General features: G+C 40.1%; 4 protein-coding genes across 19 annotated transcripts in view; 1 reads left to right on the forward strand and 3 right to left on the reverse strand.

The window, feature by feature from the left end:
* The window catches only part of BBS12 (Bardet-Biedl syndrome 12), a 143215-nt gene extending 138775 nt beyond the window's left edge, over positions 1 to 4440 (reverse strand). Inside the window, exon 1 of the mRNA XM_072037469.1 lies at positions 4386 to 4440. The gene's annotated coding sequence lies outside the window, so the exon portion shown is untranslated. The remainder of the gene's footprint in view (positions 1 to 4385) is intronic.
* Positions 249 to 3118, forward strand: IL-2 (interleukin-2 precursor). The gene is made up of 4 exons (NM_001310373.1): positions 249 to 387; positions 497 to 535; positions 2086 to 2223; positions 3001 to 3118. The coding sequence occupies exons 1-4, from the start codon at positions 250 to 252 to the stop codon at positions 3106 to 3108; spliced, it is 423 nt and encodes a 140-aa protein (NP_001297302.1). The 5' UTR covers position 249; the 3' UTR covers positions 3109 to 3118.
* An 8723-nt stretch (positions 4441 to 13163) lies between the features above and the next one.
* On the reverse strand, positions 13164 to 25053 carry ADAD1 (adenosine deaminase domain containing 1). Of its 4 annotated transcripts, none has more exons than XM_072037481.1 (12): positions 24859 to 25053; positions 24168 to 24330; positions 23147 to 23323; positions 20802 to 20969; positions 20183 to 20251; positions 19537 to 19662; positions 18536 to 18659; positions 18147 to 18317; positions 16825 to 17051; positions 14969 to 15206; positions 14303 to 14435; positions 13164 to 13424 (listed from the first exon to the last, which is right to left on the reverse strand). In XM_072037481.1, exons 1-12 carry the CDS (start codon positions 25036 to 25038, stop codon positions 13311 to 13313), a joined length of 1890 nt encoding a protein of 629 aa, XP_071893582.1. In that variant the 5' UTR covers positions 25039 to 25053; the 3' UTR covers positions 13164 to 13310. The 4 variants fall into 4 exon arrangements, with proteins under 4 accessions (XP_071893582.1, XP_071893583.1, XP_027312674.3 ...); XM_072037482.1 differs by having other exon boundaries at positions 24168 to 24368; positions 24859 to 24997; XM_027456873.3 differs by lacking the exon at positions 24859 to 25053 and adding an exon at positions 24572 to 24711.
* Positions 25054 to 25087: 34 nt separating this feature from the next.
* BLTP1 (bridge-like lipid transfer protein family member 1) overlaps positions 25088 to 27963 on the reverse strand; it is a 113219-nt gene continuing 110343 nt past the window's right edge. For 10 of the 13 annotated variants that reach the window (XM_038178191.2, XM_072037479.1, XM_038178192.2 and 7 more), the window contains 2 exons: positions 27180 to 27345; positions 25088 to 25834 (listed from right to left, as the gene is read on the reverse strand). In XM_038178191.2, coding sequence (XP_038034119.1) covers positions 25618 to 25834; positions 27180 to 27345 — 383 coding nt within the window. In that variant the 3' untranslated portion in view covers positions 25088 to 25617. The remainder of the gene's footprint in view (positions 25835 to 27179; positions 27346 to 27963) is intronic. The other 3 variants (XM_038178199.2, XM_072037478.1, XM_038178190.2) reach the window with 1 other exon arrangement.

Raw genomic sequence — 27963 nt, forward strand, 5'->3', positions numbered from 1 at the left:
AAAATCCCTCTTGCTTTAAAAAAATTCCAAAGTGTCATCAGGGGAGGAAAAACAAAAGTAATGATTCTTGCCATACAGGTAAAGCATATGAAAAAATGTGTAATAAAACCTCTTTTACATGACGCCCCCATCTTTTTCCCTCCAGAAAGAAGAGTATAAATACACTAAACAGCCTAATGACAACATATCAGCTCTCATTACATATCACAACTGAAATACTAGCACAGAGACAACCAGAACACTGACAAGATGTGCAAAGTACTCATCTTCAGCTGCCTTTCAGTACTAATGCTTATGACTACAGCTTATGGAGCACCTCTATCAGAGAAAGACAACACTCTTAAAACTTTAATAAAAGATTTAGAAAACCTGGGAACAAGCATGAATGTAAGTGGATGGTTTTCCTGTATTAATTCTTTACTATTTGTCTTTTCTACTTATTTTTGTCTATTAACTTTGTTCACAAAAATTAACTTTTTCCCCCTCTTCTCTACAGGGGATTGATCTTGAGCTCTACACACCAAATGACACAAAGGTAAGTTCAAGTTTTCTGTCTTCAGGACTGCTAAGATACGGCTATTTTGAAGTTATGTGTTATTGAATTAGACCAAAGTAATTCACTTACCAGAAGGCCCGATACAAAAGACAAATCTGAGCTGTCTGAACTTTGTGTGAGGATAGCATAAGCTAACCTAGAAGTACTGGGCACAAGGATAGCAGGCTAACCTAGAAGACATTTCTGCTTTTGATTTGTATTCTCAAATATTAACAGGCTAGTGTACAGTATTATCTTCTTGGTCTGTAAAATACGTAACACTAAATTATTTGTATTACATTCATTTTGCTTAATGCACACAAAAAATATTCTATCAATCATTTAAATGTATTATATTTGCAGGAGGCAATCTAGTTGTATCAATACTAACCCAAGAACAATTTTGAAAAAAAACTAGACTTAGAAATGGTTTAAATATTTATATGAAATACTCATATTTTATTGAAGTGAGATGCAGAGATATTAGTAGGTTCTGTTTAAGAAGATACAAATCTTGTATATCCCATCAATAATGAAACTCAGTTATGCTCTACCTAATTCTTTTCAGGAGCAAAACTTAACCAACCCAGCTTAGATATACTTAGCTGTACGTTCACATTTTATGTTATTCACTTAATACCTAAGACTTAGTTCCACAAGAAAACTGTCATCGTGGTTGCATTTTTTTTTTCTAAAATATTGCACCTCTGAGTACAACAGCATTCTAAGTAGAGCTGGACTACCTAACTATTCACTATCAACAGGCTGCTGATCTGTACTGATTTTATGATATAGCGTGCAAGTATACCAATTCATCCTCATGCAAGTTAACTACTTTGACCCTCCAATTAAACTTTTAATCCAACAGAATTTTCACTTAACAGTAATTTCGTTTGAGTAAAGATTTAAAGCCAGATTCTGCAACCACTTCCTCATCTGAGTCATTTTTCTCATATTCTGGCAAGATCAAGATGTAACTATCTCAGAGCTCCAGTGCTCAAACGCAAATGTATGAGGCTGATTAATAACTTATAAGAGTGCATGAAACAGCTTTTAAAAGTGATGTGTAAAGATACTTACCCAGATTCAAAAGTGAGATCGGATACAACTAGAGAGAGCAACCTGAGTGCAGTGACTGAAGATGGCGCTAAAAAGGTTACTGTAAAGCTTGAGAGGTTTTACTATTAATTAACCCTTTTCCTTAAGACGTGATTTCCACACAACTGGGAATAAGTCTCAGTTTCAGAACTAATATAGCAGCTTCACATTCTCATAAGATACTCCAATGTTCAAGATGTCCTGCAAAGATTGTCCACATATCAGAAGCTACAAGAATATAACTCAGAACTAAGGCCACATGTAGAACCTTAAAAACATGATTTTGAGGGGAAAAAATGAAATATACATTTTATAAAAAGCAGCCTAATTCCTCATACAAGGATAAGAATGTGCAATTAAAAAAAAAAAAAAAACAAAAAACCAACAACACACAAATTCAGTTGTCCTCAGAAAAAATTTTACGTATCTGTTGATTTTGATGACTGTTTTAGGAGTGCAGCTGGCAAACTCTGCAATGTTACTTGAAAGAAATAGTCACCTTGGAGGAAGAAATTGAAGATGAGGATGAAATTGAAGATGAGAAGGTATCTAGTGTTCGGAATATCAAAATGAATCTCCAAAAACTTATGGTAGGTAACCTTTTAACCTAGTTACAAAACAAAACAAACAACGAACAAACAAAACCATGTTTTAGTGCTAGTGAAAAGCAACATTAGAGTCAGCATTTTTATGCCTCGAGGTTTGTGTGTTATGGTTTCTAGAGCATTCAGGATTTTGTATAAAAATATGATAATGTTAGACTATTTGACACCATCTATTGACGTAATAATCCAACACAGTAAAGCAGGTTTGAGCGGTAGTAATTATGCAAGTCAACATTTTAAAAAATAGGAAATTTGTTTTCTTTGCTGAATCGTGTAAGGCACCTCACGCTTACAAAAACTTGTTTTTAGAAGGGTAACAATTATTTACATAAGCCATGGCTTAGAAAACCATGCCATAAATTTATGGCTTTAAAGGACCCAAAAGTAAATGTAAAACAAATAATACAGAAGTACACTTTGATAAACTATGTATACAAACTCCATGGCTAAGAGATCCTTGTATCACTTCAGAACTCTTCCTCAGGCTAGAAATTAAGATTTGCATCTGCTACAGTATTTATCATAGGAAGTGCATGTGTTTAGTTTTTAATATTTTTACATTTACAAGAATCTCCCTTATAAGCAGCGTCCTTCATTGTACCATCCCTTAACAGCTGCCCACTGAAAAAAAAACTCTCCTGAAATATTAAGGGTTTTCTTTCTTCTTAAAAGAGAAATTTAGCATACAAAAATTGACATATCATTGTCAAAACCAGCTGATAACATAGCTACCATCAATCAACAAAAATATCTGTATTGCAGGACCTAATTCCCCCAGGAACGGGATGCAATATCTGTGAAGCTAATGCCAACAACTTCCCTGAATTTCGCCAAGAGCTGACCAACTTCCTGAGATCTATGCTAAAATAAGCAGATGACCATTTCTATTTTTACTGCTATGTTATTTATTTAACTATTTAATTACAAATAATTTATATATTTTACCCTGGGGCTACCTAACTTGCTGTCCGCTTTGGGACCACTGTATGCTCTTAGTGTGGGCGATAACGTGTCTGTTCTAAGATCACATTTGATCCTTTTATGTAAGCCCTACGGGCTCAAAATGTATGTTGGAAAACTAATTTGTTCTCGCTTTGTCAATAAACTTAAAATGACAACTATTTATTGAAAGAATTGTTAAAAGTTACTTGTAGATGATATTTAATAAATTTCAGTAACCTATAAAAATATGTTTAGAGTCTTCTTTGTTAAATGATACTGTCTTTCATTGGTGACTCACTAATCTGCTTTTTCTTAAAAAGAGAATTTTTAAAAATAACATTACTGATATATAAGTGTTCACATACCGTACTCAAAACAGGACACCTGCAGACAATCCAAGACTTTCCAACTTTTTAGAAGTGATATAAAATACCAGTTTATGCTGGCATACAGCATGAGGTGTAGCATGGAAAAACAGAATAAAAAGTATCAAATTCCTAAAAAAAAAAAAAAAGGGGGGGGGAGAGAGAGAAAGAGAGAGAGAAAGAGAGAGAGAGAAAGAACCTCCAAGCTCTAAACTTCTTTGTTACTTGTTCTACTTAGCCACACAGTCTTCTATATTTTTTGCAGGACACATCTCTCATTGTAGCAAGGAAAATCTGTGGTACTCAAAAATCTCCAGACACAGAGCAACGTTACTAAAACAATAGAGCACCTGAAGTCACAGCTATACAAGTAACTTAGGTGCCAGCATCCCCAAATTCTTACATTGCCAATTCTTTCCAGCCATGACTGACATAACGTTGATAATTAATATATAAATCTAAGTGAACATATACCACATTCATTATTCACAAAAATCTTCTTCTGGAACCTCGGAAATGTGCTTACTTGAAATGAAGATGGAGTCAGTCATGTGACACTAAGTTTTATGCAGAAGGAGACTAAGAGCATCTTTTACAATCCAAAAACCACCATGACATGCTAACAATGCAAATTGTAATGGATGAAAGTAAGCCGTACTACAACAGTTATCATTTTATCATTTAGTCTTTGATGTGTTTTGCTGGTGGGTGTGGTATGGAGTATTTCGAGTCATACTTAAAAACAGACTAACAATGGAAAAAACAGCAGCTTTCTTGAGTGCTGCAAATAGAAAATAAACCTTAATGATAGCTTTCTGCCAAAAGTTGGAAAATACTTACAGAGTTGATATCTGTTGCTCTACTTAACTTCTCTTCCCACAGTCAAGTGCTTTGTCCCCACCCACAAGGACTCTGAAAAGCAAAATACTGTCAGTCATCCTAGCCACAAACAGATCAGCTCCACCCTCTTCTCAATCAGACGCTTTCCAAATGACAGCCTGTAATAACAGTAAGACCTAAATACTGCAAGACACAGAACATAAGAAAATAAGCAAGAAATTTGTAACAAATTCTTTCTCCTTTGTCAACCCTTATAGAACACTAGCTCTTTTTACACACTTTCCTTTTTTACATGATAAAATCTTAAAAGCAGCATGCAAAAAAAAAAAAAATCTCTAAAACTAAGTGGGACAACATTAAAAAACACAGTAAGCACTGAGCCTATGAGACAGCATTAAAGAGAGCCTAGTCTTAAAAACACATGTAAGAATGTAAGACTGATCTACACAATACTACTGATGGACTACTGAATACTACTAACAATTATAGGGAGCAGAGGCTGGCACCTCCTTCTGTGCTTCCTTCCCCTTCTCAGGAGGTGCAGAGGGCAGGGAGGTCACCTCTTGGCCTTTTCTTCTCCAGGCCGGGCACCCCACATGTCCTAAGCCTCCCCTGATCTCTTCCCGCTGAGCTGCTCCCCAGCCACTCATCTCCCAGTCTGTACCAGTGTCTGGCAATACTCAACCCTGTAATACACGATAAATGTTTATTCATTGTCTTTTGTATTATAAAAACAAGGAGTTCCATTTGAGGAGCGGGAGTTGTGAAAGCTCCCTGCTGAAGTAAGGAGCTGTGTAATACTTGGCTAGACACTATGAAAATTCTTTTGCTTAATGTAACAAAAAAGAGAACCCCCTCTCCTTCTCTCTTTCTGCATCTCAGTTGCCTCTTTTGTTCAAAGACCCCGCTGCAAAGCTCATGTAGCCATCTCCTGAGAAGTTGCTAAACTAGTGTATCAACATCCTGCCTTCCTGTCTCACGCTGGGCCAACACGACCAAATATAAAAAAAGAAGTTGAACCACAACGCCGAGGAAGACTACGGCCTTCATCTTCATGACCACCAGAGGGACAGAGACGACCCGCTAGCAACAGTGCATGCAGTCGCAGAATATACCAGGATGTGCTGCGTAATCCCGGAATTACCAAGATATAAAAAGGGACCCTGGCGGGGGTGAGGTGCGCACTGTTGGCGGAGCCGAGACTCCCCGGCCGCCCAGCGCTGTTTTGCTTGCTGTTGCTTACTCAATGAATTCCTTTCTATTATTAATGCAATGCTCTCTGAAAATTAATTAAGGCGGCAACTTATAACAAATTTGGTGCCGTGACTCGGATGAAGGCAATCTGATTGAAAGACCTTAGGAGAGGGCGCCCCGCTGATTTCAGTGGCCTTCGCTAGGACTACTTCCATTCAAATCCTTCACCGACGAACCGAATTCGGCAGCAAGCAAATAAAGCCGGTAACCCCTAATAATCTTTGTGCACGAAGACCGAACGAAGACTCAGGAGTGAGTAAGTACAGGCCGGTGATCCATTTGGTTGGGGTTGGGTATCCTGGAGCGTGTCGCTGTGAGACGTCCAGCAGGATGAAGCGAGTGTGGACCCCTCGGTAGTGCGGTTCCCACATCCCGTGAGGGACTGGGCCACGAAAAGGGGGAAGCGATTTGTGCGTGTGTGTGTGAAGGCGCTCCGGAAGATGGAACAGAAGAGTAAGCCTTCTGGTCCCATGGGTGGGGTAACGTCTGATGTTAGGTTACCCCGGGGTTAATGATTAAAAATTGGGAGGATTCCCCTTTTAGGCGGGGAAGGAATAAAGTAAAAATGATACATTATTGTGTTGAAGTTTGGGGTGGTAAACAGATTCGAGGAGACCGCCTTTACTGGCCTGTATTTGGGTCCTTTGAAGATTGGGTTTGCCAGGCCCTAAATATTTATGTAAACTCAAAGGAACCTTTCAGTTTGGAAGAAAGTGAATACGCACATTTGTGGTTCAGCTCGGAAACTCGAGCCAATTTATATCCTCTAAACGAAAAAGGAGGGGATGGGAGGCACAAGAAAAACCGAGAATTAGAGACCCCAGCCCCACTGCCTCCCTATATTCCAACACCCCCACCTGCAGCCCCTCCGACTCCCGGGCTTCCTAATCCGCAACCCCGGGGAGACTCTGATAGCGACTCTGACTCTAGTGCTCAGGGACCAGTGACTAGGAATATGTGGCCGTCCCCATTAACTCCGGGGACGTCCGAGATTTTAAGAAAGAGACAGGAGGAGGGTAAGCGAGCTTTAATGGCAACTGGCACAATGTTTGCAGCTGCTGAGGAATAATTCTAACTGGAATAATAACTGTACATTGTATATTGTATATATAAAAGCCCGGGCATTTTTGTTAAAGTGTTCTTTTATACCTACGTTAATATGTAAATATAAGAACTGCCATTGAGGTGTATGTCTAAGCGAACAAAATTTGCCCAGGCATATTATCGGCTCATCAGGTTTAAATGTCCTCAGTGTAATTGTCTACAGGCAGTTAATTTACAATGGTCTGATTTTACTCGTGTATCTGTATATTGTGGATTTTGGAGGGATTGGGATTGACTAATAAAGAGCTTCTAGGAAAACGGTGGAATATTAACCACTGTAGATTACAATAGGAAAAGTTCAAAGCAAAGAAATCCCAAGGAAAAGCCCCCTAGGATGTATACTAACACATTGGAGGGATATAGTGGGGTGAGAGGGTACAGAGAGTAAAAGAACCCTTATCAAATATTGTAATCAGTGGTGGCCACTTTATAAACTAGAGGATGGAGTGGAGTGGCCCCTAAATGGAACTATTAATTATAACACCATATTACAGTCAATGTTGTTTTGTGGAAAGAAGGAAAACAGGATGAAATGTTGTATATTGATGTTGTTTCAGCATCTTGGAGGGAAAAGGTACGGAATTAAGTTGACCCCTGACTGAGCCTTTGATGTTGGCATTAGAAAAGTAAAGGCTAGAGAAAGATAAAGGAAGTGTTAAAAGGTTTGTTGAAAGTGTTAAAGGTATTCGAAGTTGAATGAGCAGGGAAAGAGGATGTAGGAATGTTAATAGTTCCATCTAAGCCCAAGGCTGAGATCCTAAAATCAGGAATGTTAGCCCTCTGGGGCAAAGGGATCATGACTGTCCGAGAGAGAGTTGTTATGGAAACAGAAAAGCAGCTAACTCTTAGAACAACCTGAGTTCATGTGCGAGCTCAGATTGCCGATGGGACCGTTCAGGGAACTGCGGACAATTGCATTCCCCTGACCGACCCAACTGAGACCCTAATCATCCCGAAAATTATGATCGGTTAAGTAAATACTAAAATCTGGTTGAATTGGGAATTGAGAATATTATTCTGAGATACGGAATTATAGAAACACTTGACTCTGACCGAGGCCTTCATTTTGTCTCCAAAGTGTCTCAAGAGACTATGAAAGCTCTAGGAACAAGTTGGGAATACCACACTCCGTGGCATCCTCAAAGTGCTGGAAAGGAAGAGCGAATGAATGGTGAAATTAAGAAACAACTAACAAAACTTATGCTGGAAACTAAGGCTTCTTGGGTAACATGTTTACCTCTTGCACTGTTAAACATACGGACACAGCCCAGAACTGATGTAGGAATTTCTCCTTTTGAAATGCTATATGGTATGCCCTATGACTTGGAATTGCCACTTGATCACCCTCAATTCTAATTAAGACTTGGAAAGAGACTTCTTTAACACCACTATGGGGAAGGCCCCTATGTTGTTTTGCTTACCACAGAAACGGCTATTTGAACTGCAGAGAAAGGATGGACGCATGCCAGCCGTGTGAAAGGACCAATCTGGGAAGGTAAATGGGAGGCAGCTCCAGGCCCTGACGACTTGAAGCTGACACTAGGACGGACTCGGTAAGTATTGTATATTATCAGTGTATCGTGGGAAGGGGAGGAGGCCCTGTTTCGAAGGCTCCCTAGTAGGTTCCCCTGAAGAACACTGCTGCTGCCAAGAAGAACCGATACCTTGTAGTTCACTGCAACCGAACTGACTGCTTGCTGTTGCTTACTCAATAAATTCCTTTCTATTATTAATGCAATGCTCTCTGAAAATTAATTAAGGGGGCAACTTATAACAAACCCCACATGCAGAACCTGGCATTCTCCTTTGTTGTACCCCATGCTGTTGCTAACTGCCCAGCGTTCCCATTTATGTGAATCCCTCTGCAAGGCCTCTCATCCCTCCAGGGAGTCTGCAGCACTTCCCAGTTTAAAATCAGCAAACTTGCTGAGGATGCACTCCACTCCTGCAGCCAGGTCACTGATAAAAATGTTGACCTGGGCTGTCCCTAAAATTGAGATCTGGGGAACACCACCAGCCAGATGTAGCCCCATTTAGTACATCCCATTGAACTTTACCATTAAGCCTGTTTATCACCCAGCATAGGGTGAACCTGTTTCTCTTGCAGTTGGACAATTTGTCCAGAAGGATGCCGTGAGGAATGCTATCAAAGGCCTTACAGAAATCCCAAATATTACGTCCACCACCTTCCCTTCATCCACCAAACAGGTAACCTTGCCATAGAAGAGACCATGGAGATCAAGTTACTAACGCAAGATTTTCCTTTCATGAACCCATGTTGATTATGCCTGATAACTGCTTTCTTCTGTAAGTGCCTTTTGATACACCCTGTGACAATCTGTGTAACTTTTCTAGGGACTGAGGTTAGATGAAGAGATCTGTAGTCTTCTGGGTGTTCTCTTACACCCTTTCTGTAGATGAGTATAATGTTGGCTAGCAATATAAGCTCTTTGCACATCAGTAGTTGAGGCAAGTTATTTATCTCACGTTAACAAAATGCACACTGAAAAACTATGCAAACACAGTCATGACATTCTGTAGAAAAACTAAGGCAAAAGGTAGTGCAAAAATACCTCCAGAACTAAATGTTACTACTTAGACCTAAATTTCTTTTGTCATACATACACTTTATGATAAAAATATGTAGTTTCTTTTATGTACAGATCAACAAGACGTAAGCAATGCTACTAGAAAAACACTACACAGATTTGAAGGATCTAATTCATACAAATCCTAGTATTGGTATGTTTAATGATGAAGTATTTACTTCACTGAAGTTAGAAAGGACTACAAATTTGGAGACTTTTAACCAGCAATTTCCTGATTAAAGCAGGTTTCAGAGCAAATTTCTGATCAAAACTTAACATTATGATGAAGATTCATACTCAAGTTGCTGTAATTTTGCATTCCATGTGAATGAAAATAATAGTCTGTTTCAATATCTTGAAGTCTTTAGCATTGAGAAACCATATTCTAGGCATTCACTTCTAAATTCCATTTCTAAACAGAAGAAGCCAGTGAGACATTACAAGCAAAAAAAAAAGTTCTTCTGGATTAATTTTGTTGCATACAAGACAGTAATTATTGTTTTAAAGGGTTCTTAAAAATTCAGTACTAATATGATAAGGGCAGTTTTTCATGTGCATTATCCATGCATATATTAAAATACATAGAACTTAATACTGGGCTAGAAAATAGAACAACGGAAAGCAAGCGTAGCAAACAACAACAATGCAGCAGGATCTTGCAAAAAACTATTTTTTGGGTCAAAGACGTACAGCGGTGGTCACTACTTTTCTGTGTGCAAAGAGGTTTAGACCGCCATAGGATTTCTTTATGATAAGGCTGGGTAACGTGGAGTTTAACAGAAAAGGTAAAAGCTTAAGCAAAATGAAAATATACCGCAGGCCAAATATCAGTTGGGCAAAACTGACAAAGATTAGTTTATGTTCGTCCACAGAATTTCTAGAAAAAATGCACAATGGATTTCTCACTAAAATGTGTACGTTTGCAAACACAACATTTGAATACGTTTATGAAGTTGTATGCAACTTCATAAAGTTGTATTGTACACGTTGGCCATGTATTCATATGGCCAATTAACAGATCTAGTTTCATTTGATGAAACTAGAGGTGTACTTTCCTACCTGTTTTGCAATACTATCACTGAAGTCCATTCAGTTGCCCTTTGACCTACTGTCAAAAAGAAAAAAAAATCTTATATTCTTAATTCTTATATTCTTTACAATAAGTAAACTCTCCCATCTATCAAATGTGCAACCGATGGTAGATAATATCATGTACTACAGTAGCTGCAGGATCAGCTTCTCTATTTGCCTAATTCCTAAAAGAAATCCCTGAAGAAATAGAGTATTACACTGAAAGCACCTGAAAACGCATACCAAGGTGAACTTTAATATATGGAACTTTTCCTGTAAATTGAAAACAAGCAAACTAAAACAACAACAGAGCCCCACCTCAATGGAATCCCATACAATAAATAAATAAGGGCTCCCAAGTAGCTATCACATTATATGGGCCCCTGCCAGGGCTGTCCTGGCAGAGCCTCCAACCCTGGTTGCCCAGCCATGAAACCCATCAGAATGGGTCAGTGGGAGCAGCTCTCCTTCTTCGACTAGGAGGGTTCACTGCCTAGGGCTGTGGGACACATTATGGGATGAAGGGCGTGACCATTTTGGGATTGCACAGGACTTACTATGGGATGTTTTAGGGGAGGAACCAAAGGCAGGAAAACCAAGGTGTTTACGTGATCTGGGGAAGAACAAGTGCACAAAAATGAAAGGGTAAGGAGATAAAAAGGTCCACTCACATATAAACAGTATGCTGGCCAGGACATGGCTTTTGTCTTGCACTTAATCACCATGGTCTGTTCTAAAATTCCTCACTGAGACACTCCTGAGTGAGAGCTCTCCACTCTCTGTCTATATTTGTCTATGTTCCACATACCCACACAGCTTTGTCTGAGCAAGTGCACGTGTGCAAGGGAGCATGTGATTGCCAGCAACAAACAAGCTGTGGAGTAGACCAAGTGGCCTAGGAACAAGGGGGTGAACGGGGCTCTAAGGGACAGCTCTGTGTAGAACACCTCTGTATCTGTAGGGCCATGAACATGGTGGGGGCAGCTGTGTGTAAGTGACTGCACAGCTCTGGAGGTGAGAGCAGAGTGGAGCCAGCTGTGGGGAGCAGGGAATTCCCAGCAGCCCTCTGACAGTCTGTACCAGCAGCGGGCACAGAGCTCTAGCCTCTGAGATGTGTGTGTCCAGATGCCAGGAAAGGGGGAAACCAGGATCTGGGGGTAACTACAGGGTTGACACTGTCTGCACACAGGTGCTGGAGGAAGCCACCGTGTACACATCCACCTTCTGCCCCCCACAGCTCCATCTCCGGGGGAGAGGCTGAGCTCCCACCCCGAGGCTGCTGGTGCTGGCTGTCTTCGGGTGAGTGCTCCTGTGTGCCCCTCTACCATCACCAGGGCTGGCTAAGGACGTATGTGGTGTATTTGCCTGCCAGGAATACATCTTCAACTCCTGGACGTGCAGATGCAGCCTTACCTCTCAGCATCTTGGATCCAGCGTGACTTGGTTTTCCTCTAACAGGTACCCTAGGTACCTGGAAACTTACAGAATCATCCCTAGCTTTGTAATTCCAAAAAAAAAACTTTTGTGAGAAAACAAGCCCATAGAACAAGTACATGCTGAAATTTACTAGCTCAACGTATTCTCCATATGCTGCTAATTAAACAATGAACAATCTAAATATTAAAACTAGATCCACGCAGTTATTTCATAACATTTCAAGGATACAGCTGTCATACACATCCTAACACATCTTACTCACAACATAACCTCTCTCATTGTGGAAAGGAACCTACGGTCAGAAAAACAGGTTAAGAATAAAGCACTGAAGAGTTTTTTTTGTTTTATAATCCTTTTACAGTAACAAGCCAAAACATAACTACAGCACTGTATTATTACTGATGTGTGAAAACTTTTATATAACAGCTTCCCAAACTTAGATGAAATACAGAAATCAATGCAATGAAAACGTAGTATTGAGGATAAGTACACTAGTATTTCACAACAAAACAAAACCCAACTATTAGAGTTAACAACAACTTTTTGAACATTACCAAGATATTACCATAATTGTATCATAACTTACAAGGAAGCAATTTTCCTCTCAACAGGCAGTATTTTTTGTATCATTATAGAGACAATTTTGCAAGGATGAATGAGTGTAGCGATCAAGTAATCTGTGGAAGGAGGTGTCCACCCAGTCTCACATCTCACAGCTGTTGGGGCAGCCCACAGAAGTTGAAGGAACCTTGTTTCTGGTAACTTCTGTGCTACATCACACTACTCTCGTTTACAGCTTCGACACCTTTACAACACTTTAAACCCACTACTAAAAATAGTGATTGTCAGAAAACAGTTGGTAACAGCCTGATAATTCAGTTTCACATTTGGAAGTACACAAATGACTTCTTAAACCATTCTACCACCAACAACAGGTAGTGAACTACAAGATGCTCAGTGAAAGCTACATACAAAAAAAAAACAAACAACACAATTCTACCAAAGGATGCCTACAGATAAAGTACAAATTGTCAGTGATTCTCACACATTGATATAGTTTTTTGTTAGTTTTTAAGAAATTCCACTTCTACTGATTATTTTTTTCCTCAAAGACAGACAGTTATGAAAAATGCAGGGGGGGTAGGGGGGGTAAAGAGAAGAGACTGATGCACAGCAATCCTGAAACTAACAGGAAAAACATGTCAGTGACTCCCCCGGGGGGGGAAGTGATGAGGTGATGCTGGGAGGTGAGGCAAACCAAAATAGCCATGCAATGTTGTTCGATACTCCTACCTGTGAAAAAACTGTGTTACACTCAGCTTAATACGTGTATTTAAACTGATGATAGGAAGCTCTAGAATGATTTTATCCCTGTGAATATTAACCCAACAGTTAAACGTTTTACTAACAAGAACTGCATTTCACTGAAAGAAATCACACAAACCAACTTCACACGCAATCCACCTTGCAGTTAGTCCTTGAACTGTTCTATAGAAGGAGACTTCACAATCCAGGACCCATAACCATGTTCCTCCAAGTAGCTGTGCAGCAACTTTTTAGCTTCTTGATACGATTTGGACTGAATCTAAAAAAAAAAAAAAAGTTTTGTCTTGAAATTCTTCAAGATCCATAGTCCCAGAGATCTGCATTCTTCAATACTCATATAATACGCGTGAGAACAAACCTCACAGAAAAAAACGTAAACAGATTTTACAATTCCACTACTTGCTGACAGTGAAGTACTGTTACAGAATCCAAGAACTTACTATTTGTATATTTTTGGGCATTTACTGGAATAGGAGAACTGTTCTGTTAAATAGGTCATCTTTTTTTCCCTGGCATCTTTTCAGTTCCAATAACATATTTACACTGAAAATAAATGAACATTCAATGTCACTCAATGAAGAAGAATACAGAGGAGTTGGACTACGGACTTCCAAGCAGGGACAAGTGAGTAAAATTTATTTACAGCAACAAAAACTCACAGTAACTCCTTTAGGTCATTTCTCTGTCTTTTTATACCACAAGGGAAAGCTTAGGAATTAGTGATAATGAATGATTTCTACTTTCCTCTCCCTCTGCAAAGTAAGAATTCCTACACAAAAGCACTCTGTGGCAGAAAAACACTAATGTATGTATGAACTGAATATAAAACAGTTGGATTAAAAAGACAAAAAAGCTTCCAGCATGAAACTAATCTTACTGTAAGCAAAATGTCAAGCAGCCTTCAAATCCTGAGACAAAATATGAAAGATTTTCAGAGAGGATGCGTCAAGATTAGTTTCACTTGACTTTACTTGAAAACAGCAACTTCAGAGAGCTTTAGGCAAAGATGACAGGCAATAAAAGAATCCAGACGTTCACGTGAACTCTTCAGCAATCCAGATCATCCCAGCCTACCAAAGCAGTTTTGAGAGAAGCCTTTCAGAGACTTAATATATTTTTTCTCCCTTACCAGCTTACCTTAGCTTTGTGGTATGTAGCAATTTGAAGTAAATCATTTCTTTCTGCTTCCTTGGCCAGCGATTTGAAACGACTAAGCATTGCCGCCTTGCAAAGACGACTTGCCATGTAAGTGCCACTTTTGAACGGTGAACTGCAGTCAGAATGACAAAAAGCACAGTGAAACTCAGTAAGAGGTGCTTAACAGGTATATTGCTGTGATCATTATTGTATTTTTTTTGCCCCAATGCTTTGTGAATTCAATCACATGATGCTGCTTCCACTTTGAATGAGCAAAGCTAATTCAGGTAAGAGAACGTAAAATAAACCAAGAACTGTTTACAAACTGGAATTCATAGGAACTCAGATGTTACTTTGTTCCATGCATTCTGAAAAGCAAAGTATTCACTACAACAACTAAATATATATTAATTCACGTTTCATATTTTGGCATGTCACTGGATTGTTAAAAGATCTCTAAAATTACATCTAAATATAGGATGGACACACTTAACATAGGAGAGGATCTCTCTAACATAGGAGAGGATCTCTCTAACATAGGAGAGGATCTCTCATTTCGATTACAGCGTAGGCTCCATGCATAGCTTAAAAACTGAATATTCGAAATGAGCCAATACAGAACAGCAAGTATATTATTTTCAACATAAGGGAGAATAAAATTCTGACCGTTCAGTGGTTTTTCCATTTAATCCATCCACAACCTCCACTGATGCATCTGACAGCGACCAATTCAAACTCAGAGACCAGTTTTTCATATCCATCTGAATTGGCTGTGCAGCGTTCACCAAATAAATATGAGATCTGTTGACCACATAAAGCATGGGAAGCTCTACTGTGAGTGCATCATCAATACGCTGTTTTACAGCAATTTCTAACCCTCTCGTATCCTTGCAGTTTCCACTTCCTGTTAAAACAAAACCAGTCACATGTAAGAAAATCAACAGATTTTCCATCAGTCGACATTATATCGATTTTTCTACAAAAAAAAAAAAAAAAACAGTTCAGAAAAATCAGTTCCAATATTTCTGTTCTGTTTTGAATGGTCAACTAGTTAAAATGACAAAAAGCATAGTAAAACTTAGTAAGAGATGCCTAACATGTATATTGCTCTGATCTGAGCAAACTGAAAAATTTCACTTTTATTCCTCCTCCCCAGAGCCATCATCATTAGATACTTCCCTTTTTGGAATACTTAACTCTTCATTAACTTTCCACCTCACAGAAGACACCATTAAAATAGAACTTCCATATTCTCCAGTAGAAAATACACTAGCCAATGTGCTCACATTGCTCCATACTAAAACATCTTTTTTAAGGAAAGATCCCAGACTTCTTATGGTAGAAACTAACAAACCTCAGATTTCAATTATACACATTCAAAAAAAGAAAAAAAAAGCTACTTAAAGAAACATTAAACATATGTTGTTTACTTTGCCTACTTAAATAAAACATATTTTGGTCCACAGTATCTCAAGAACAGTCATAAAATGTGTTACTCTTCTATAATACATGTTTAATAGATTATTATGCTTACTTAGAACACCACTCAAATGAGCATGAGGAGCTTTTCTATTGCTTCGTTTAAGCAAAAGTGCCCTGACTTCCTAAGAAGGAACATTGAATTATTCAACAACTATCACAGGATTTTTGAAGAACTTCAGAAACCTTCTTCAGTGTTAGAAAAGGAAATGCTGTTGCAGCTCCAATGTCTGGGCAAGTCAGGTATGTGTGTACTAAGTCTCATAATACAAATGCTCAGAGACAAAAAAACACCTCAAAAACTCAAGGATAATACTCATTAAATTAATTCTGCCTTATAAATAAAAAATATTGAAATGAGTTCCGATAGCAGCATTGTCTTCCTGAACGCTACAGAAACCTGAGAATTCAGCATTGCCCTGGTAATCCCTATTTATTGCACAACAAAACAGCTATTTGCAATAACCAATACAAGGTAGTGAAATAAAAAAGTTAATAAAAAAAAAGACAAATACTTTCTAATATAGCTGCTAAGGTAACCCAGGGTGAGGCTTACCCAAAATTGGGTATTCTGATATTTTCAATTAAATACTGGAGCAGTTTTTCCACCATTGCTCATTTCTACAGTTAAGTGACTAACACTGTCACCTTAAAGTCACCAGATTTGATCAAATAGTTAACACAGCATTTGTCACACTTATTTGGTATTCTCTCAATATTTAAAATTTCATTTGTTATAGAACGAAACTGAATTTCTGGTATTACTGCATTGCCACTATACTAGTAAAGGGAGGGCCATCTGTAAAACTAAAAAGAAACGAAAGGACAAAACAATTACACTAACTGAGTTTCACATTAGGCCATTTCCAAGATAAGTGAAAACAAAACAAAACATATCCAGTAGCTTTTCAGAAAGAAAAAAAAACAAAAACAAACGACTGCAAATCTTTAAAGAGCCACCACTGTTTAGTTCATTTTTCGTAATATGTAATCACAGTGGAAGATGAAGACATACAAAAAAAATTGTGATTTTTTGAGCTTACCTACAAGAATACTGTTGATATAAACTGGTTCAATGAAGTGACTCAGCAATGCTCCCTGAATACCAACCACTTCCCATTTTGTTAATTTGTCAGTGGCTGACATGCTCCTTGCTCTAGCAGTTTTAGGTGGACAACAAACCGAAAGGTAAATCCTGCCTTCTACAGCAACGTGGAGACTCAGTTCTTCACTAGCTTCATAAGCAGATACAGATTGGGGATTGAGATGTCTGAAGTAAGACATGAAAAGGAACTGCAGTGAGGAAGTAGTCAGAGATTATTATGAAGTGGCATCTAATGCTGTTTGCCCCAAAATACCCAATGGATTACTTGTAACTTTATTTATATATAGATAGATAGATATCTTTAAAATAACTTACTTTGTATATAAACTGATCTGCCATATTAGAATAAGTTATTTCTGAGTTTGTCACAGTAGTGTACATGCACTGACCAGAACAGACCAAAAGTGAACAAAAAAACTAATGGTGGATCTGTGATCTATTAACTATCATGAAGTAGCTGGCAAGCTGCATCCAGTCTCGTTAACTATTTCCTTCTAAGAGCAGGCTATGACAGAGAAAGTGACCTGAAACCTTCAGCACTTCTTACAGGAAGGCTTCCCCCAGTCAGCACAACTGACAATGAACTGACTGTGACCTCTAGCCCAGAAGTCTACCTTCTGAGCACCAAAATAGGGTATGGAGGTACCGGGCTGCCTTGTTATTCCACTGCACCACTCACTAATGGGGAAACGAAGTACTATTCTTCATAATAACTTGGTTAAGCCATTGAATGCTGATGTTCAGTCTCAAGCCTATAAAAATTTCAGGAGTACAACAGAAGTTAGAGGTAAGCACAGAGTTGGTGAAGCAGGTATACTCCTTTTCTGTTCTCTTTTTTTCTACAAAGCAGAGCAGCTTGGTACAGTTTTTTTTTATAGTACGCAATCCAAGACTTTTTGTAGTCTACTCCTGGGGTACAAAGGATGACATTAAGTTACCACATGTGCGTCCTCAATGGTTAAATTAAGAGTATCTCAGGGTGAAGGGTTAAGAGGTAAACAGATGATCTGTCATAAACAGAGTATCACCCTGAAATTATAGCCGATGTAAAAGTTTTGTGTATTGTCATGTTAAGCTGCATCTCAGACACTTACCACTACCACCCTGTACACTAACGCTTCCAAAACTTGAAAAAAATAATCAGCAGACGCCCCCTGCTATTAAAAGCACGTAATGATGCCTATTTTTCACACTCATGTCTGTCAATGTGAACAAACTCATCTTCCATTACAACACATCTGAAAATAGCTGAGTACTTACAACTGTGATTTCAACTGCGCAGATCCTTTTGGCAGCTGATTCATATAGAGAAAGATGTTTGTATTTTGTTTTAGGACAAGCAGCTTTGAGCCAGGTGCTGTGCAAAATATGGACGTCTCTGTGCGTGCTGGATTTTTATTATAGAACAGCATAAGATGTCTATAAAAATACCTAAAACAAAGTGGTAAGTAACAATAAATGGGAGAAATGCAAAGTTGTTCATGAATATTTGACAGTCACATTTAATTTACTTTGTTCTATACGATTTGATCATGATCTAGAAAGCACTAACTAAAAACATGCAAAGGCACTTATATTTACCTTAGGAAAAGGAAAACTAAGAACTGGCTGCAAAAGAAGCGGTTAACTATTGGTACCCACACTCTCACCTAAGGAGAGAACGCCTTGCGGTAACGATGGCATGGCTGTCATGTAACACTCTTCCATTGGGCTGATAGTCCTGACTGTAATTGCATTGTCCTGTTCCCAGAGCTACAATTTCATACTGTCCACCTAAAAAGAACACATTTATTTTTATGTAATCAAGCAATTGCCTTTTTCCAACTTCTCCTTTAAAACTAGTTAAACAGATCTAAGAATCAGTATTTTCAGCTTAATGAAGATGTTCATTTAATAACCTCAACAACTCTGACATCGAGGACAGCACCATCATGCTTAAAACACACGGGGAGAACAAGCAGTATTTGGCTGGGGGGGTTCCTTAATGCAGGTAGGGCAAGCCATATGGAACAGGCTCCACAGATGGGCTGCTGAAGGATGCTCATGGTTTGCCTCACGCTGCTGAAGGCAGCAGCACACTTGAGCACACTCGAGCACACTCAAAAACAAAGCCTGGAATAGACTGCTTAATGTTCTGGCAGCAGCCAAGACAGAGCATTGCTCATGTCAACACATGTTACCACACATCAGTGCTTCACTATACAGAAGGTGACAACGATGACACGGATATATGACCACAAGTAACAGTGATGGTCTAGCATACAGCGGTACATTTCACATGGCCTCACCTAAATTTAGAATCTCTTCCAAAAAAGTCACTTGAACTCTTAGTGAAAAGACTTCCCCCACATTTCATTAGCCCTGATCCCTCTTTTTACTCTTTTAGCCGTCTTTGAGGTCCACTCTGGCATCTCTACCTCATCCAATTTTCTCTCCTTGGACCTCTATTCATACACCGACAGTACTCCAACAGCTTAAGAGCAACACACAAGTTCTCCTTACACAGGATATTTGTGGTAGAGCCATCAGAAGAGAGCATGTCAATGGAGAACAGCTGCCATTTATGGCTATTTATCAGATCAGAAACACATTAAGCAAAGCTCTCTGGGAACACAGACCAGGCCTGCACTCAGGATTACAGCAGACTTGCCTTTTTCAATGATGAAGGCAGCCAGTGAACTGCCACAGCTTTGGTACTCCGGGTATTCGGTAGTCAGGCTGCTGAACAGTCTTTCCAGCATTGCTGAAAATTTTTGATATATGAGCCGTCTTCCTTCTAAATAGAAGAAGAAAATCCAGCAAGACACAAATTTGCAGGGGAAAAACAGACAGAAGCAAAACACTTCCCAAATTATCAACTGAAACCCACAATAAAAGCACTACTGTGAGCATACATGGTGATTCTGACAATTTTAAGGATGGGCACGAATAAATGAAGGACAAGGATACCTGAACACTTCATGGTTTTATTAGTCATGACAAACTGGGGATATGGATTAAGACTGACCATCTACTGGAAAGTGCATTTCAAAAAAAGGGCAGAAATACTGCTTCTGTCACAGATTCAAGACTGCAATTCAAGCAATTTACTCAAGTGGCATCTGTCAGCCAGTTGTAGTAGCAATGGTCAGGTCAGTCTCCCACTTCTGTAACTAACATGCCACTCTTCAGAGAGATGTCTAAAACAACAGTAACTTTACGCAGGTCACTGAAGGTTTTATGAACAGCATTAAAGAAAAACAAAAGCATTTGATGGGTAATCTGAATCAGTATAGAAAAACAAGACTATTCCTTACCAGAACAGATCCGTGAAACATAAGCAGAGTTTTCTGGAGCTTTAGACTCAACAGGAATACAGGGAGGACCTAAGAATTGAACAGAATTTCAAACTGGGGTTGACATAACAGATTTCCAAACATGGATGGCACACTATTTCCAGCAAGCTAAACTTTCCAGTTCCCTACAAATCGTTTTTCTGATTCTGAAGTCCTTACAAGCATAGAACTGTCTAGGTAGCAACCCTTAAAAGAAGGTAAACATCATGTAGCTCAACTCTTTTGGAAATAGTAACTCAGTGTTTTTAATTTTTTTTGTTAAGAGTTCTCAACCACTTAGGATCAACTTCACATTGCTGTAAACTCACGAGCAGCAAAACAAGTGCAACAGCAACAAATAGATTGCTTTAGTAATTCTCCTCTCTGTGCTACAAACTCTGATGCAACTCCTAGTATATGAAAGACAAAGGGAAAACACAGTTTCAGAACCGCATGACAGGTTAACTCCGCTCAAAGGATCCAAGAAAACTGACAGAAGGCACGATACAGAAACACTCCATAAAGCTCCACAGAAATTCTGCACAGAAAATCTTTAAGCAAGGCTTTTCAAGTTCTGTTTAGGTGCTGCTCGAGTATTTACCTGACTTGTCAGAAGTCACTGCCCCTGAATACTCCAGTTCCAGGATCTCATCAAGAGCCAGTTTAGCTGCATTGAATTTAGCTTCTTTCTTGTTTTTCCCCAATCCGATCTTGTAGCAAACACCACTCAACACAGCAGAAAAGGCAAAATAAAGACTTATGACGTTGCCTTTAAAGGAAAAAAGGGCACACAGAGTTAGTAATTCTATATAATGTACCTTTATCAATAGCCAGCACTGTGTGCTTCCAGCCCCAAAAGCCAACCGGATCCTGGGCTGCATCGGAAGCAGAGAGACCAGCAGGATGAGAGAGGTGACTGCCCCCTCTGCTCTGCTCTCCTGAGACCCCACCTCAAGTCCTGCACCCAGCTCTGGGGCCCCCAGCACGAGAAGGACAGGGAGCTGCTGGAGAGAGTCCAGGGGAGGGCCAAAAGGATGGTCAAGGGACTGAAGCACATCTCCTATGAAGACAGGCTGAGAGAGCTGGCTATGTGCAGCCTGGAGAAGAGAATGCTCTGGGCAGACCTTACAGCGGCCTGCCAGTACCTGAAGGGGGCCTAAAGGAAAGCTGGGGAGGGACTCTGTCACAGAGCGTGGGGACAGAACAAGGGGGAGTGGCTTTGTAGTGGAAGAGGATAGGTTTAGATTTGATGTAAGGAGGAAATTCATCACTCAGAGGGTGGCAAGGCACTTCCACAGGCTGCCCAGAGAAGCTGTGGCTGCCCCATCCCTGGTGCTCAAGGCCAGGCTGGATGGGGCTTTGAGCAACCTGGGCTGGTGGGAGGTATCACTGCCTATGGCAGGGGTTTTGGAATTCGATTGTCTTTAAGGTCCCTGCCAACCCAAACCATTCTATGATTCTATATCCTATGAGAAGCTTTCATGACAGAGAGCAAGAGGGACTTGTTTTAAAAGAGCTCTTTCCTCTAACCAGATCAATAGTGACAGTGCCCTTTGCTATAGAATTTCTGAAGAGAACAACAAAACCAAAAAAGAGATCAGATAAAACCCCCAGAAATAAACTGAAGTTAAGTGAGTTTCACCTTCAGTAATATGAAAGCAACAAGGAAAGAGTCCTATGGCTGTGTAACAAAGAGGCATTTCTACTACATGGTATGGGCTGGGTGAACACTAAAAGGGAATCAAAGAGATCACACACACAAAAAAAATATAAATAAAAAACAACATTCCACCTCAGGAATGCCATCAGCCAACTCGCCAATACAGGAGCTGTATTTCACAGAGGGGAAATTGTCACCTAAAACGGCTACAAAGACCTCCATTTAACCACAATTAACATGCAATTCTTTGTAGCAAACTGTGAAAGAAAAGATGAAGATCCACAGAGAGACAAACTGGAATACAAAAGCATATTGTGTCTAGTTGAGCTCATCATCCTTTAGATGAATAGTGGACTTCCAAAAAAAAGGAAAAATATGGCTGGTCTCGACAAGGTAGATTGAATTATATAGAGCCCAAGCTGGAACGAAAAAGGGGGAAGACGACCAGGCAAAAGGACACCTTCTCTTACAAAGAACACAGAAATGCCCGGGTTTGCTAACCCTGCCCTCTCAGAGGAAATAAAAGGAAAAAAAAAATACCAAGACAGCATACAACTGCTGCACCCCAGAGAAAGAGCTGCTTACAGTAAGTAGAAGGCAAGAACAACACGCAAAGCTGGGAATGAACTGGGCACGAGGGAAGTCAGTCTGCAAGTCAGAAGCAGCTTCCACTGCAATCAGCACAGTACTACCTGAGCAACAAGCAGCCATGGCGATGTGAAAGCCAACCTCTTCTGAGATGAAAAATGATTACAGTTCTGAGAAGCAAATGCTTGTGGGTCTGACTGCTGGCCAGGACTTCCCTTCCTGGTTCCTGCACAAACAGAGGCAGGACCAACACCTGTACTGCTCCAAGCACGCGGCAACACAGGGCGTATGTTACAGCTAACGTGCACCCAGAGAAGACATAAATGGCTGCACGAGGGCTGAACAGTTATTTCACATAATTTAGTAAGAAAGCCAAAAGACATGCTAAGGTCTTCTGTAACAGTAACTGCCTAGGAAGACTAACTGCTTGACTACACAAGATAAAACAAAAATGATGTCGAGAAGTAGCATCCAGAACTTCATACAATTAATCTGATCAAATTCTGTGGTAATTAATTATAAAACATGACTGTGTAGACAGTAGAAGGGTAAACAAAAAGCAATATAGGTGGCAGTAGTTTGTCTAACACTTAAAAAAAAAAAAAAATCTGTATTAGTGCCATCAATACAAGCCAGAGAAACTGAAATCATCTCTAGGATAAGGAAACACAATTGTAATTAAGCAAAGAAGTACTTACCTGGCGCACTAGTTTCTTTCAATTCAAGTTTTACTCTGTGCATATGTGCAAACTGATACAAAGCAGACACGGGATTTATTTTGCCCTGCTTGTATGTTTCAATAAACTCTGCTAGCACTTCCTTTGAGGGAAGTTCTGATTGCAGAGGTATACAGGGTGGTTTTGACAGTAAAGGCTCTGGAATAAAAACAAAGAATAAATTTAAATAAAGAACTGAACAGCCTCTCCAACAGTTTACATCTGTTTAAAATAAATGGGTTTTAGACACTTCTTCAAAGACAAAGCAAAAATATTTGCTCTAGCACAGTATTGCTTTCTATTAAATCCTTTTAAATCCATTAAAATATAAGCAATCCTGGCATGGCTTGCACCTCCTCTTCCGAAAGCACCAACGTGTTTACTGTGAGTACCAAGTCCGCTAACCTCTGCACATGGACAGATACTACACATAAAACCAAAACACACTTCAGCCCCAACTGCAAACCAGAGATCAAATGAAAGTTGCTGATGGCACACTCAAAGCAATCAAGCATGTGGTTTTTCACACAACACAAGCAGTGGAACTCCCTGTCATTTGACACCATCAAGCTGCAGCAAGCACATCCATTCAAAAAGCAAGAATTGAAGAGAAGCCACCCCCTACAAACTGCTGCCTAAGGCAGGGACAGCACCTCCTGCTGAGGCGGACACGGGCTGAGAGCAGCACAGGCACTGTGACCCTGCGGGGCCCCACCATCAGCCACACCTGCGAGCAGGAGAGTAAGGTGGGGATGATCCTCCATCTGCCCCTACAGTCAGTCTACCCTAAAACAGTTTTCTTATGCTAACAAACTTGCATTGCAAAACAAAACTGGAAAAGGAGGAACAAGTTCAAGGAGGTGCTAAGAAAGTCATTTGAGAAAATGCAAGGATAAGAACAAGTTGCAGAGCTCCAAAAAGGAGAAAGTCATAAAAGTTACTCCCAGTAGCATTAAGAGGTCATTACAACAGCCATTCCTAACGAATAAACTCAAAACTATACCTTGATTTTGTGCCATCTTCTGAGCGAAACCTCGTCCACTGTACCTCTCAGAAGGTGAGGATTTTGGCCTTACAGCCAGATACCTTCCTAAAGGCTGCTTTGTAGAAGGCTGAGCTGGCAAAGTTGTCTTCTGCATGGGGTCACATGCAGGTGCTGTGACACTCTGGAAACAGTCGCTGTTACTAGCCATTTTTCATCAACCTACATTCAATAATAGCATTATCGGATGTTAAAAGCATTCAACAAACTCATCTTAGCTAAACCATTCCTCAGAAGAAACTTCCACAGCAGACACCCTCCATTTCCCTACAGACCGAAGCAGAACCGAAACGCGTCCTCCAAGTCCTCCCCTTTGCCAGCCGACATGACAAAGCCCAAAGCCACCTCACCACCTCCCCACACACCTCCAGCACCGATTTGCGGAGTTTTATCCCTCCACCACCCCGGGAAGCAGCCCCAAGCGGAGCTCTCCCCAGGGCCCGCTCAGCACCACCACCAGCGCCTCAGAGGCAGCCGCCCAGCCCCGCCATTTTCTGGCGGCCGAGGCGCGAGGGAGGGGCCGGGGCCTCGTCCCGCCGCAAAATGGCGGCCGCGGCGCGAAGCCTCCCAGCCACGCTGCGGCGGGGCGCGGCCCCCGCGCTGTGTCTCGCCGGCTTCCCGTGCCAGGGCTGGGGCCGGGGCAGGGCGGCACCTGAAACCGGAGCCTGAAACCGCAGGAGCGGGGCCCGGTGCTTCCCCGGGCCGCGGGGCCGCCGCCCTCTCCCTGCGGCTGGGCGCCGCCGCCGCCTCTGGCTCTTTCCTCCCTGCGGGCGCCGGGAGCCCGCGCCGCCTCGTCCCAGCGCCCTGAGGGGAAGGGCGGGCTCCCGGCCATGAGGTGCGGGGGACGGGCAGCCCCCGCTGGAAGGATACAGGATGCCAAGTTACACTTAAAACACTTTTTTAATCAAAGAGGTTGAACAAAAAAAAATCTGTACAATAGTTAAATTTTAATACAAGTGTAATAAACTTAACGATTTTTTTAGCACTTAGGCAATCACAGTTTCATAAGTTATGTATATATATAATTTACACGAGTCTACATTGACGAATCAATTACCAGTCACATCAACATAGGGTTTTGTGTTATGGCAAATAAAGTTTCTGAAAATTCACAGTTAATCTGCAAATATTTTGAAGATGCAGGAATCATATTGCACACAATAAAACAGTGGAGACTGAGGAGCAGATTTACAGTGTTCCAGCTATTCCTTCACAGAATATACATTGGTCTTAATCATGCAATACTTCAAATACAGAATGGTATCATGTACCACAGTAAACAGTTACTCACAATGTAAGTTTTAAATAGAGTAGCAAAAAGCTGTTAGGTTTCTCTTTAAACCATATTTAAATTCTTACAATAAAACACTTCGATAAAATCAAACGGAATTACGGTTGTCACATTATAGTTTTAGTATTCTTCTTTGTCTTTTCCTTTCTTTTCCTTTTCATCCTGTAGTGCAGTACCAAGTTTCTTTATAAGAACTGACAAAACTTTGTCCAAAGGATCCATGACACCACGCTGCAGCCACTTGGGAATAGTAGTCCTTGCATGGTGAAAGCCCAGCTTTTGAAGGATGTAGTCAACGCCAACAGGATCAATTTTTCTCCCAGTCCAGGATATTAATCTAACAAAGCAACAACAACAATAATAGGCAACTGGATCTCGAATTTACATAGCAACTACCATTTGTCTATATAAACACCCTTCTGCCCAACAGTCTTCAAGCTTGGTATATACAGATAGTTGAAGATAACCAACTCTCAAAGTAACAGGATGCTCAGGGAGATAAGAATTCATTTGGCCTGGGTTGATGTGTGTTCTGATATGAAGTGAATGAACACTTACATGCACTAGTAGTGTCAGCAGAGGTTAAAAAGCCAACAAACCCTGACAAAAAAAGAAGTCATTTCTAGGGATTAAATGTGTGTATTGAGAGCAGTGGGTTGCTGGTATATATCTGGTATGTGTGCTGTTCTCTTGTGTTATGCTTAAACTGCCATATAGCAACTTTTATATATATATATATATATATTTTATTATTTTAAGGTGACTGCTGAAGTAATAACTAGAACTACCTAAATTCCTGTTCTGGAGGAAAAAAAATCTTCCCTCTTGGCATGGTAGTGAGGAATTTCTTGCCAAGTGTCAGCAAAGTTTACATATGAGGAAAAAAATGAAAGGAGAAGGAAAGTTGTCAATACTTGAAATTTTCAAATAATTCGTATTTATCATTAACATGCAACTCAATTTTTATATTATACAAGAGTATAAAGGAAGTTCTTCTGTAGAACTGCTTGTAAGAACAGAAAGACAGCCCTTCAAAAGAAAAACGGTAAAATACACGGAATGGGCTAAAGTTGTGCCAGGGGAGGTTTAGGTTGGATATTAGGAAGAACTTCTTTACTGAGAGGGTTGTTAGGCATTGGAATGGGCTGCCCAGGGAAGTGGTTTTGTCACCATCCCTGGAGGTTTTTAAAAGATGTTTAGATTTAGAGCTTAGTGATATGGTTTAGTGGAAGACTTGTTAGTGTTAGGTCAGAGGTTGGACTCTGTGATCTTGGAGGTCTCTTCCAACCTAGATGATTCTGTTAAAACTGCAAGGTGAGAAGTTATATGTTAGAAACTGAATGAAATGAAGGACAAAGTGAAAAACAGTCATCTGTGGTTCTTGATGAGTTTAATTTTATTGTCCTGATTTTAAAGAGCCTTAATGATTCTTTTAACCTAAATGTACCTTCCAGAAGTGCAATCTAGGAGTTAATTAATGTGATAATTGCATTATCCAGCTTTTGTCATGTCCTGACCATCTTTCATACCAACACTAATAGCCAAAGATGAATTTCTAACAGCATCCATGTGATCAATCCTCTTAGTAGCTGAACAGAATCAACTTGGAAACGCTTGTATTTTGAAGGACAGTACCCACAGATAAAATGCGTAACGAGATTGCGGATAAACATGGTCGTTACCTGAGCGTGGGTTCCAAATGCCAAGTATTGCACATAAATTCTCTCCAGTCGACTGTAGTGTAAGTAATGCTTTCCTCTGCTTCTTTCTCAGTGGAGCTGTCCTCAAGTACACCAACAGAGTTTTTCTGCCCTGGACGAGAAGCCAAAATGCGAGGAGGAAAAATAGCTACAAAATAGAGATGGGAAAAAAAAAACACACAACAAACCATCAGTCAGTCATGAGCATCTGATTTGAATCCTCTTTGGACATCTTAAAAGAAACACCAGAGCAAATCTCAAACAAGAGAAAAACACGTTATGTTTCAGCTTGTTGTAACACCTTTACAGAATTTCTGGCCAACATTTTTGGTTTGAACAAAGTGCTAATAAAATATATGAAAAAACTTAAATCATTGCTGGCTAATACTGGGATGTGGAATTCTTCTCTCTGCAATCCCAAAGCATCCATGTACAGGGTCTTCCAATTTCATCACGGCATGAAACAAAACATATCACATTCCATAAACAAAATTCAGACACACTCCTAAGTTTGGATTTTTATTTTTTGATTGACAGAGGAGGAGGATGGTGAGGTAATAATTAAGTTAAATCTTTGTCCAAAGGCATCAAGGATACCTGAACCCAGTTCTTACTTGAGTTTAAATCATGGAATACAGAAAGGGAACAGCAGCTCTTTCTCCTCCAAACAGCACATTTTATAAAATAAAAACAAATCTGTGAACTGGGACTGAATTTTGAGTTACTCTGGATAGCCTGAAACCAAGTATTTTTTGACAGAGTATTC

This window comes from Anas platyrhynchos, chromosome 4, assembly GCF_047663525.1.
Source record: "Anas platyrhynchos isolate ZD024472 breed Pekin duck chromosome 4, IASCAAS_PekinDuck_T2T, whole genome shotgun sequence".
In the NCBI taxonomy this organism is placed as follows: Eukaryota; Metazoa; Chordata; class Aves; order Anseriformes; family Anatidae; genus Anas; species Anas platyrhynchos.

Excerpts from the sequence above, each read along its gene's own strand:
- IL-2 (NM_001310373.1), top strand. The coding sequence starts at position 250 with ATGTGCAAAGTACTCATCTTCAGCTGCCTTTCAGTACTAATGCTTATG. Across the intron at positions 388-496 it reads ACCTGGGAACAAGCATGAAT|GGGATTGATCTTGAGCTCTA; the intron begins GTAAGTGGATGG and ends TCTTCTCTACAG. Across the intron at positions 536-2,085 it reads ACACACCAAATGACACAAAG|GAGTGCAGCTGGCAAACTCT; the intron begins GTAAGTTCAAGT and ends TGACTGTTTTAG.
- ADAD1 (XM_072037481.1), bottom strand. The coding sequence starts at position 25,038 with ATGGCCGGGAGCCCGCCCTTCCCCTCAGGGCGCTGGGACGAGGCGGCG. Across the intron at positions 17,052-18,146 it reads GCGCAGTTGAAATCACAGTT|ACATCTCAATCCCCAATCTG; the intron begins GTAAGTACTCAG and ends GTCTTACTTCAG. Across the intron at positions 13,425-14,302 it reads CTACATACCACAAAGCTAAG|ATTCAGTCCAAATCGTATCA; the intron begins GTAAGCTGGTAA and ends TTTTTTTTTTAG.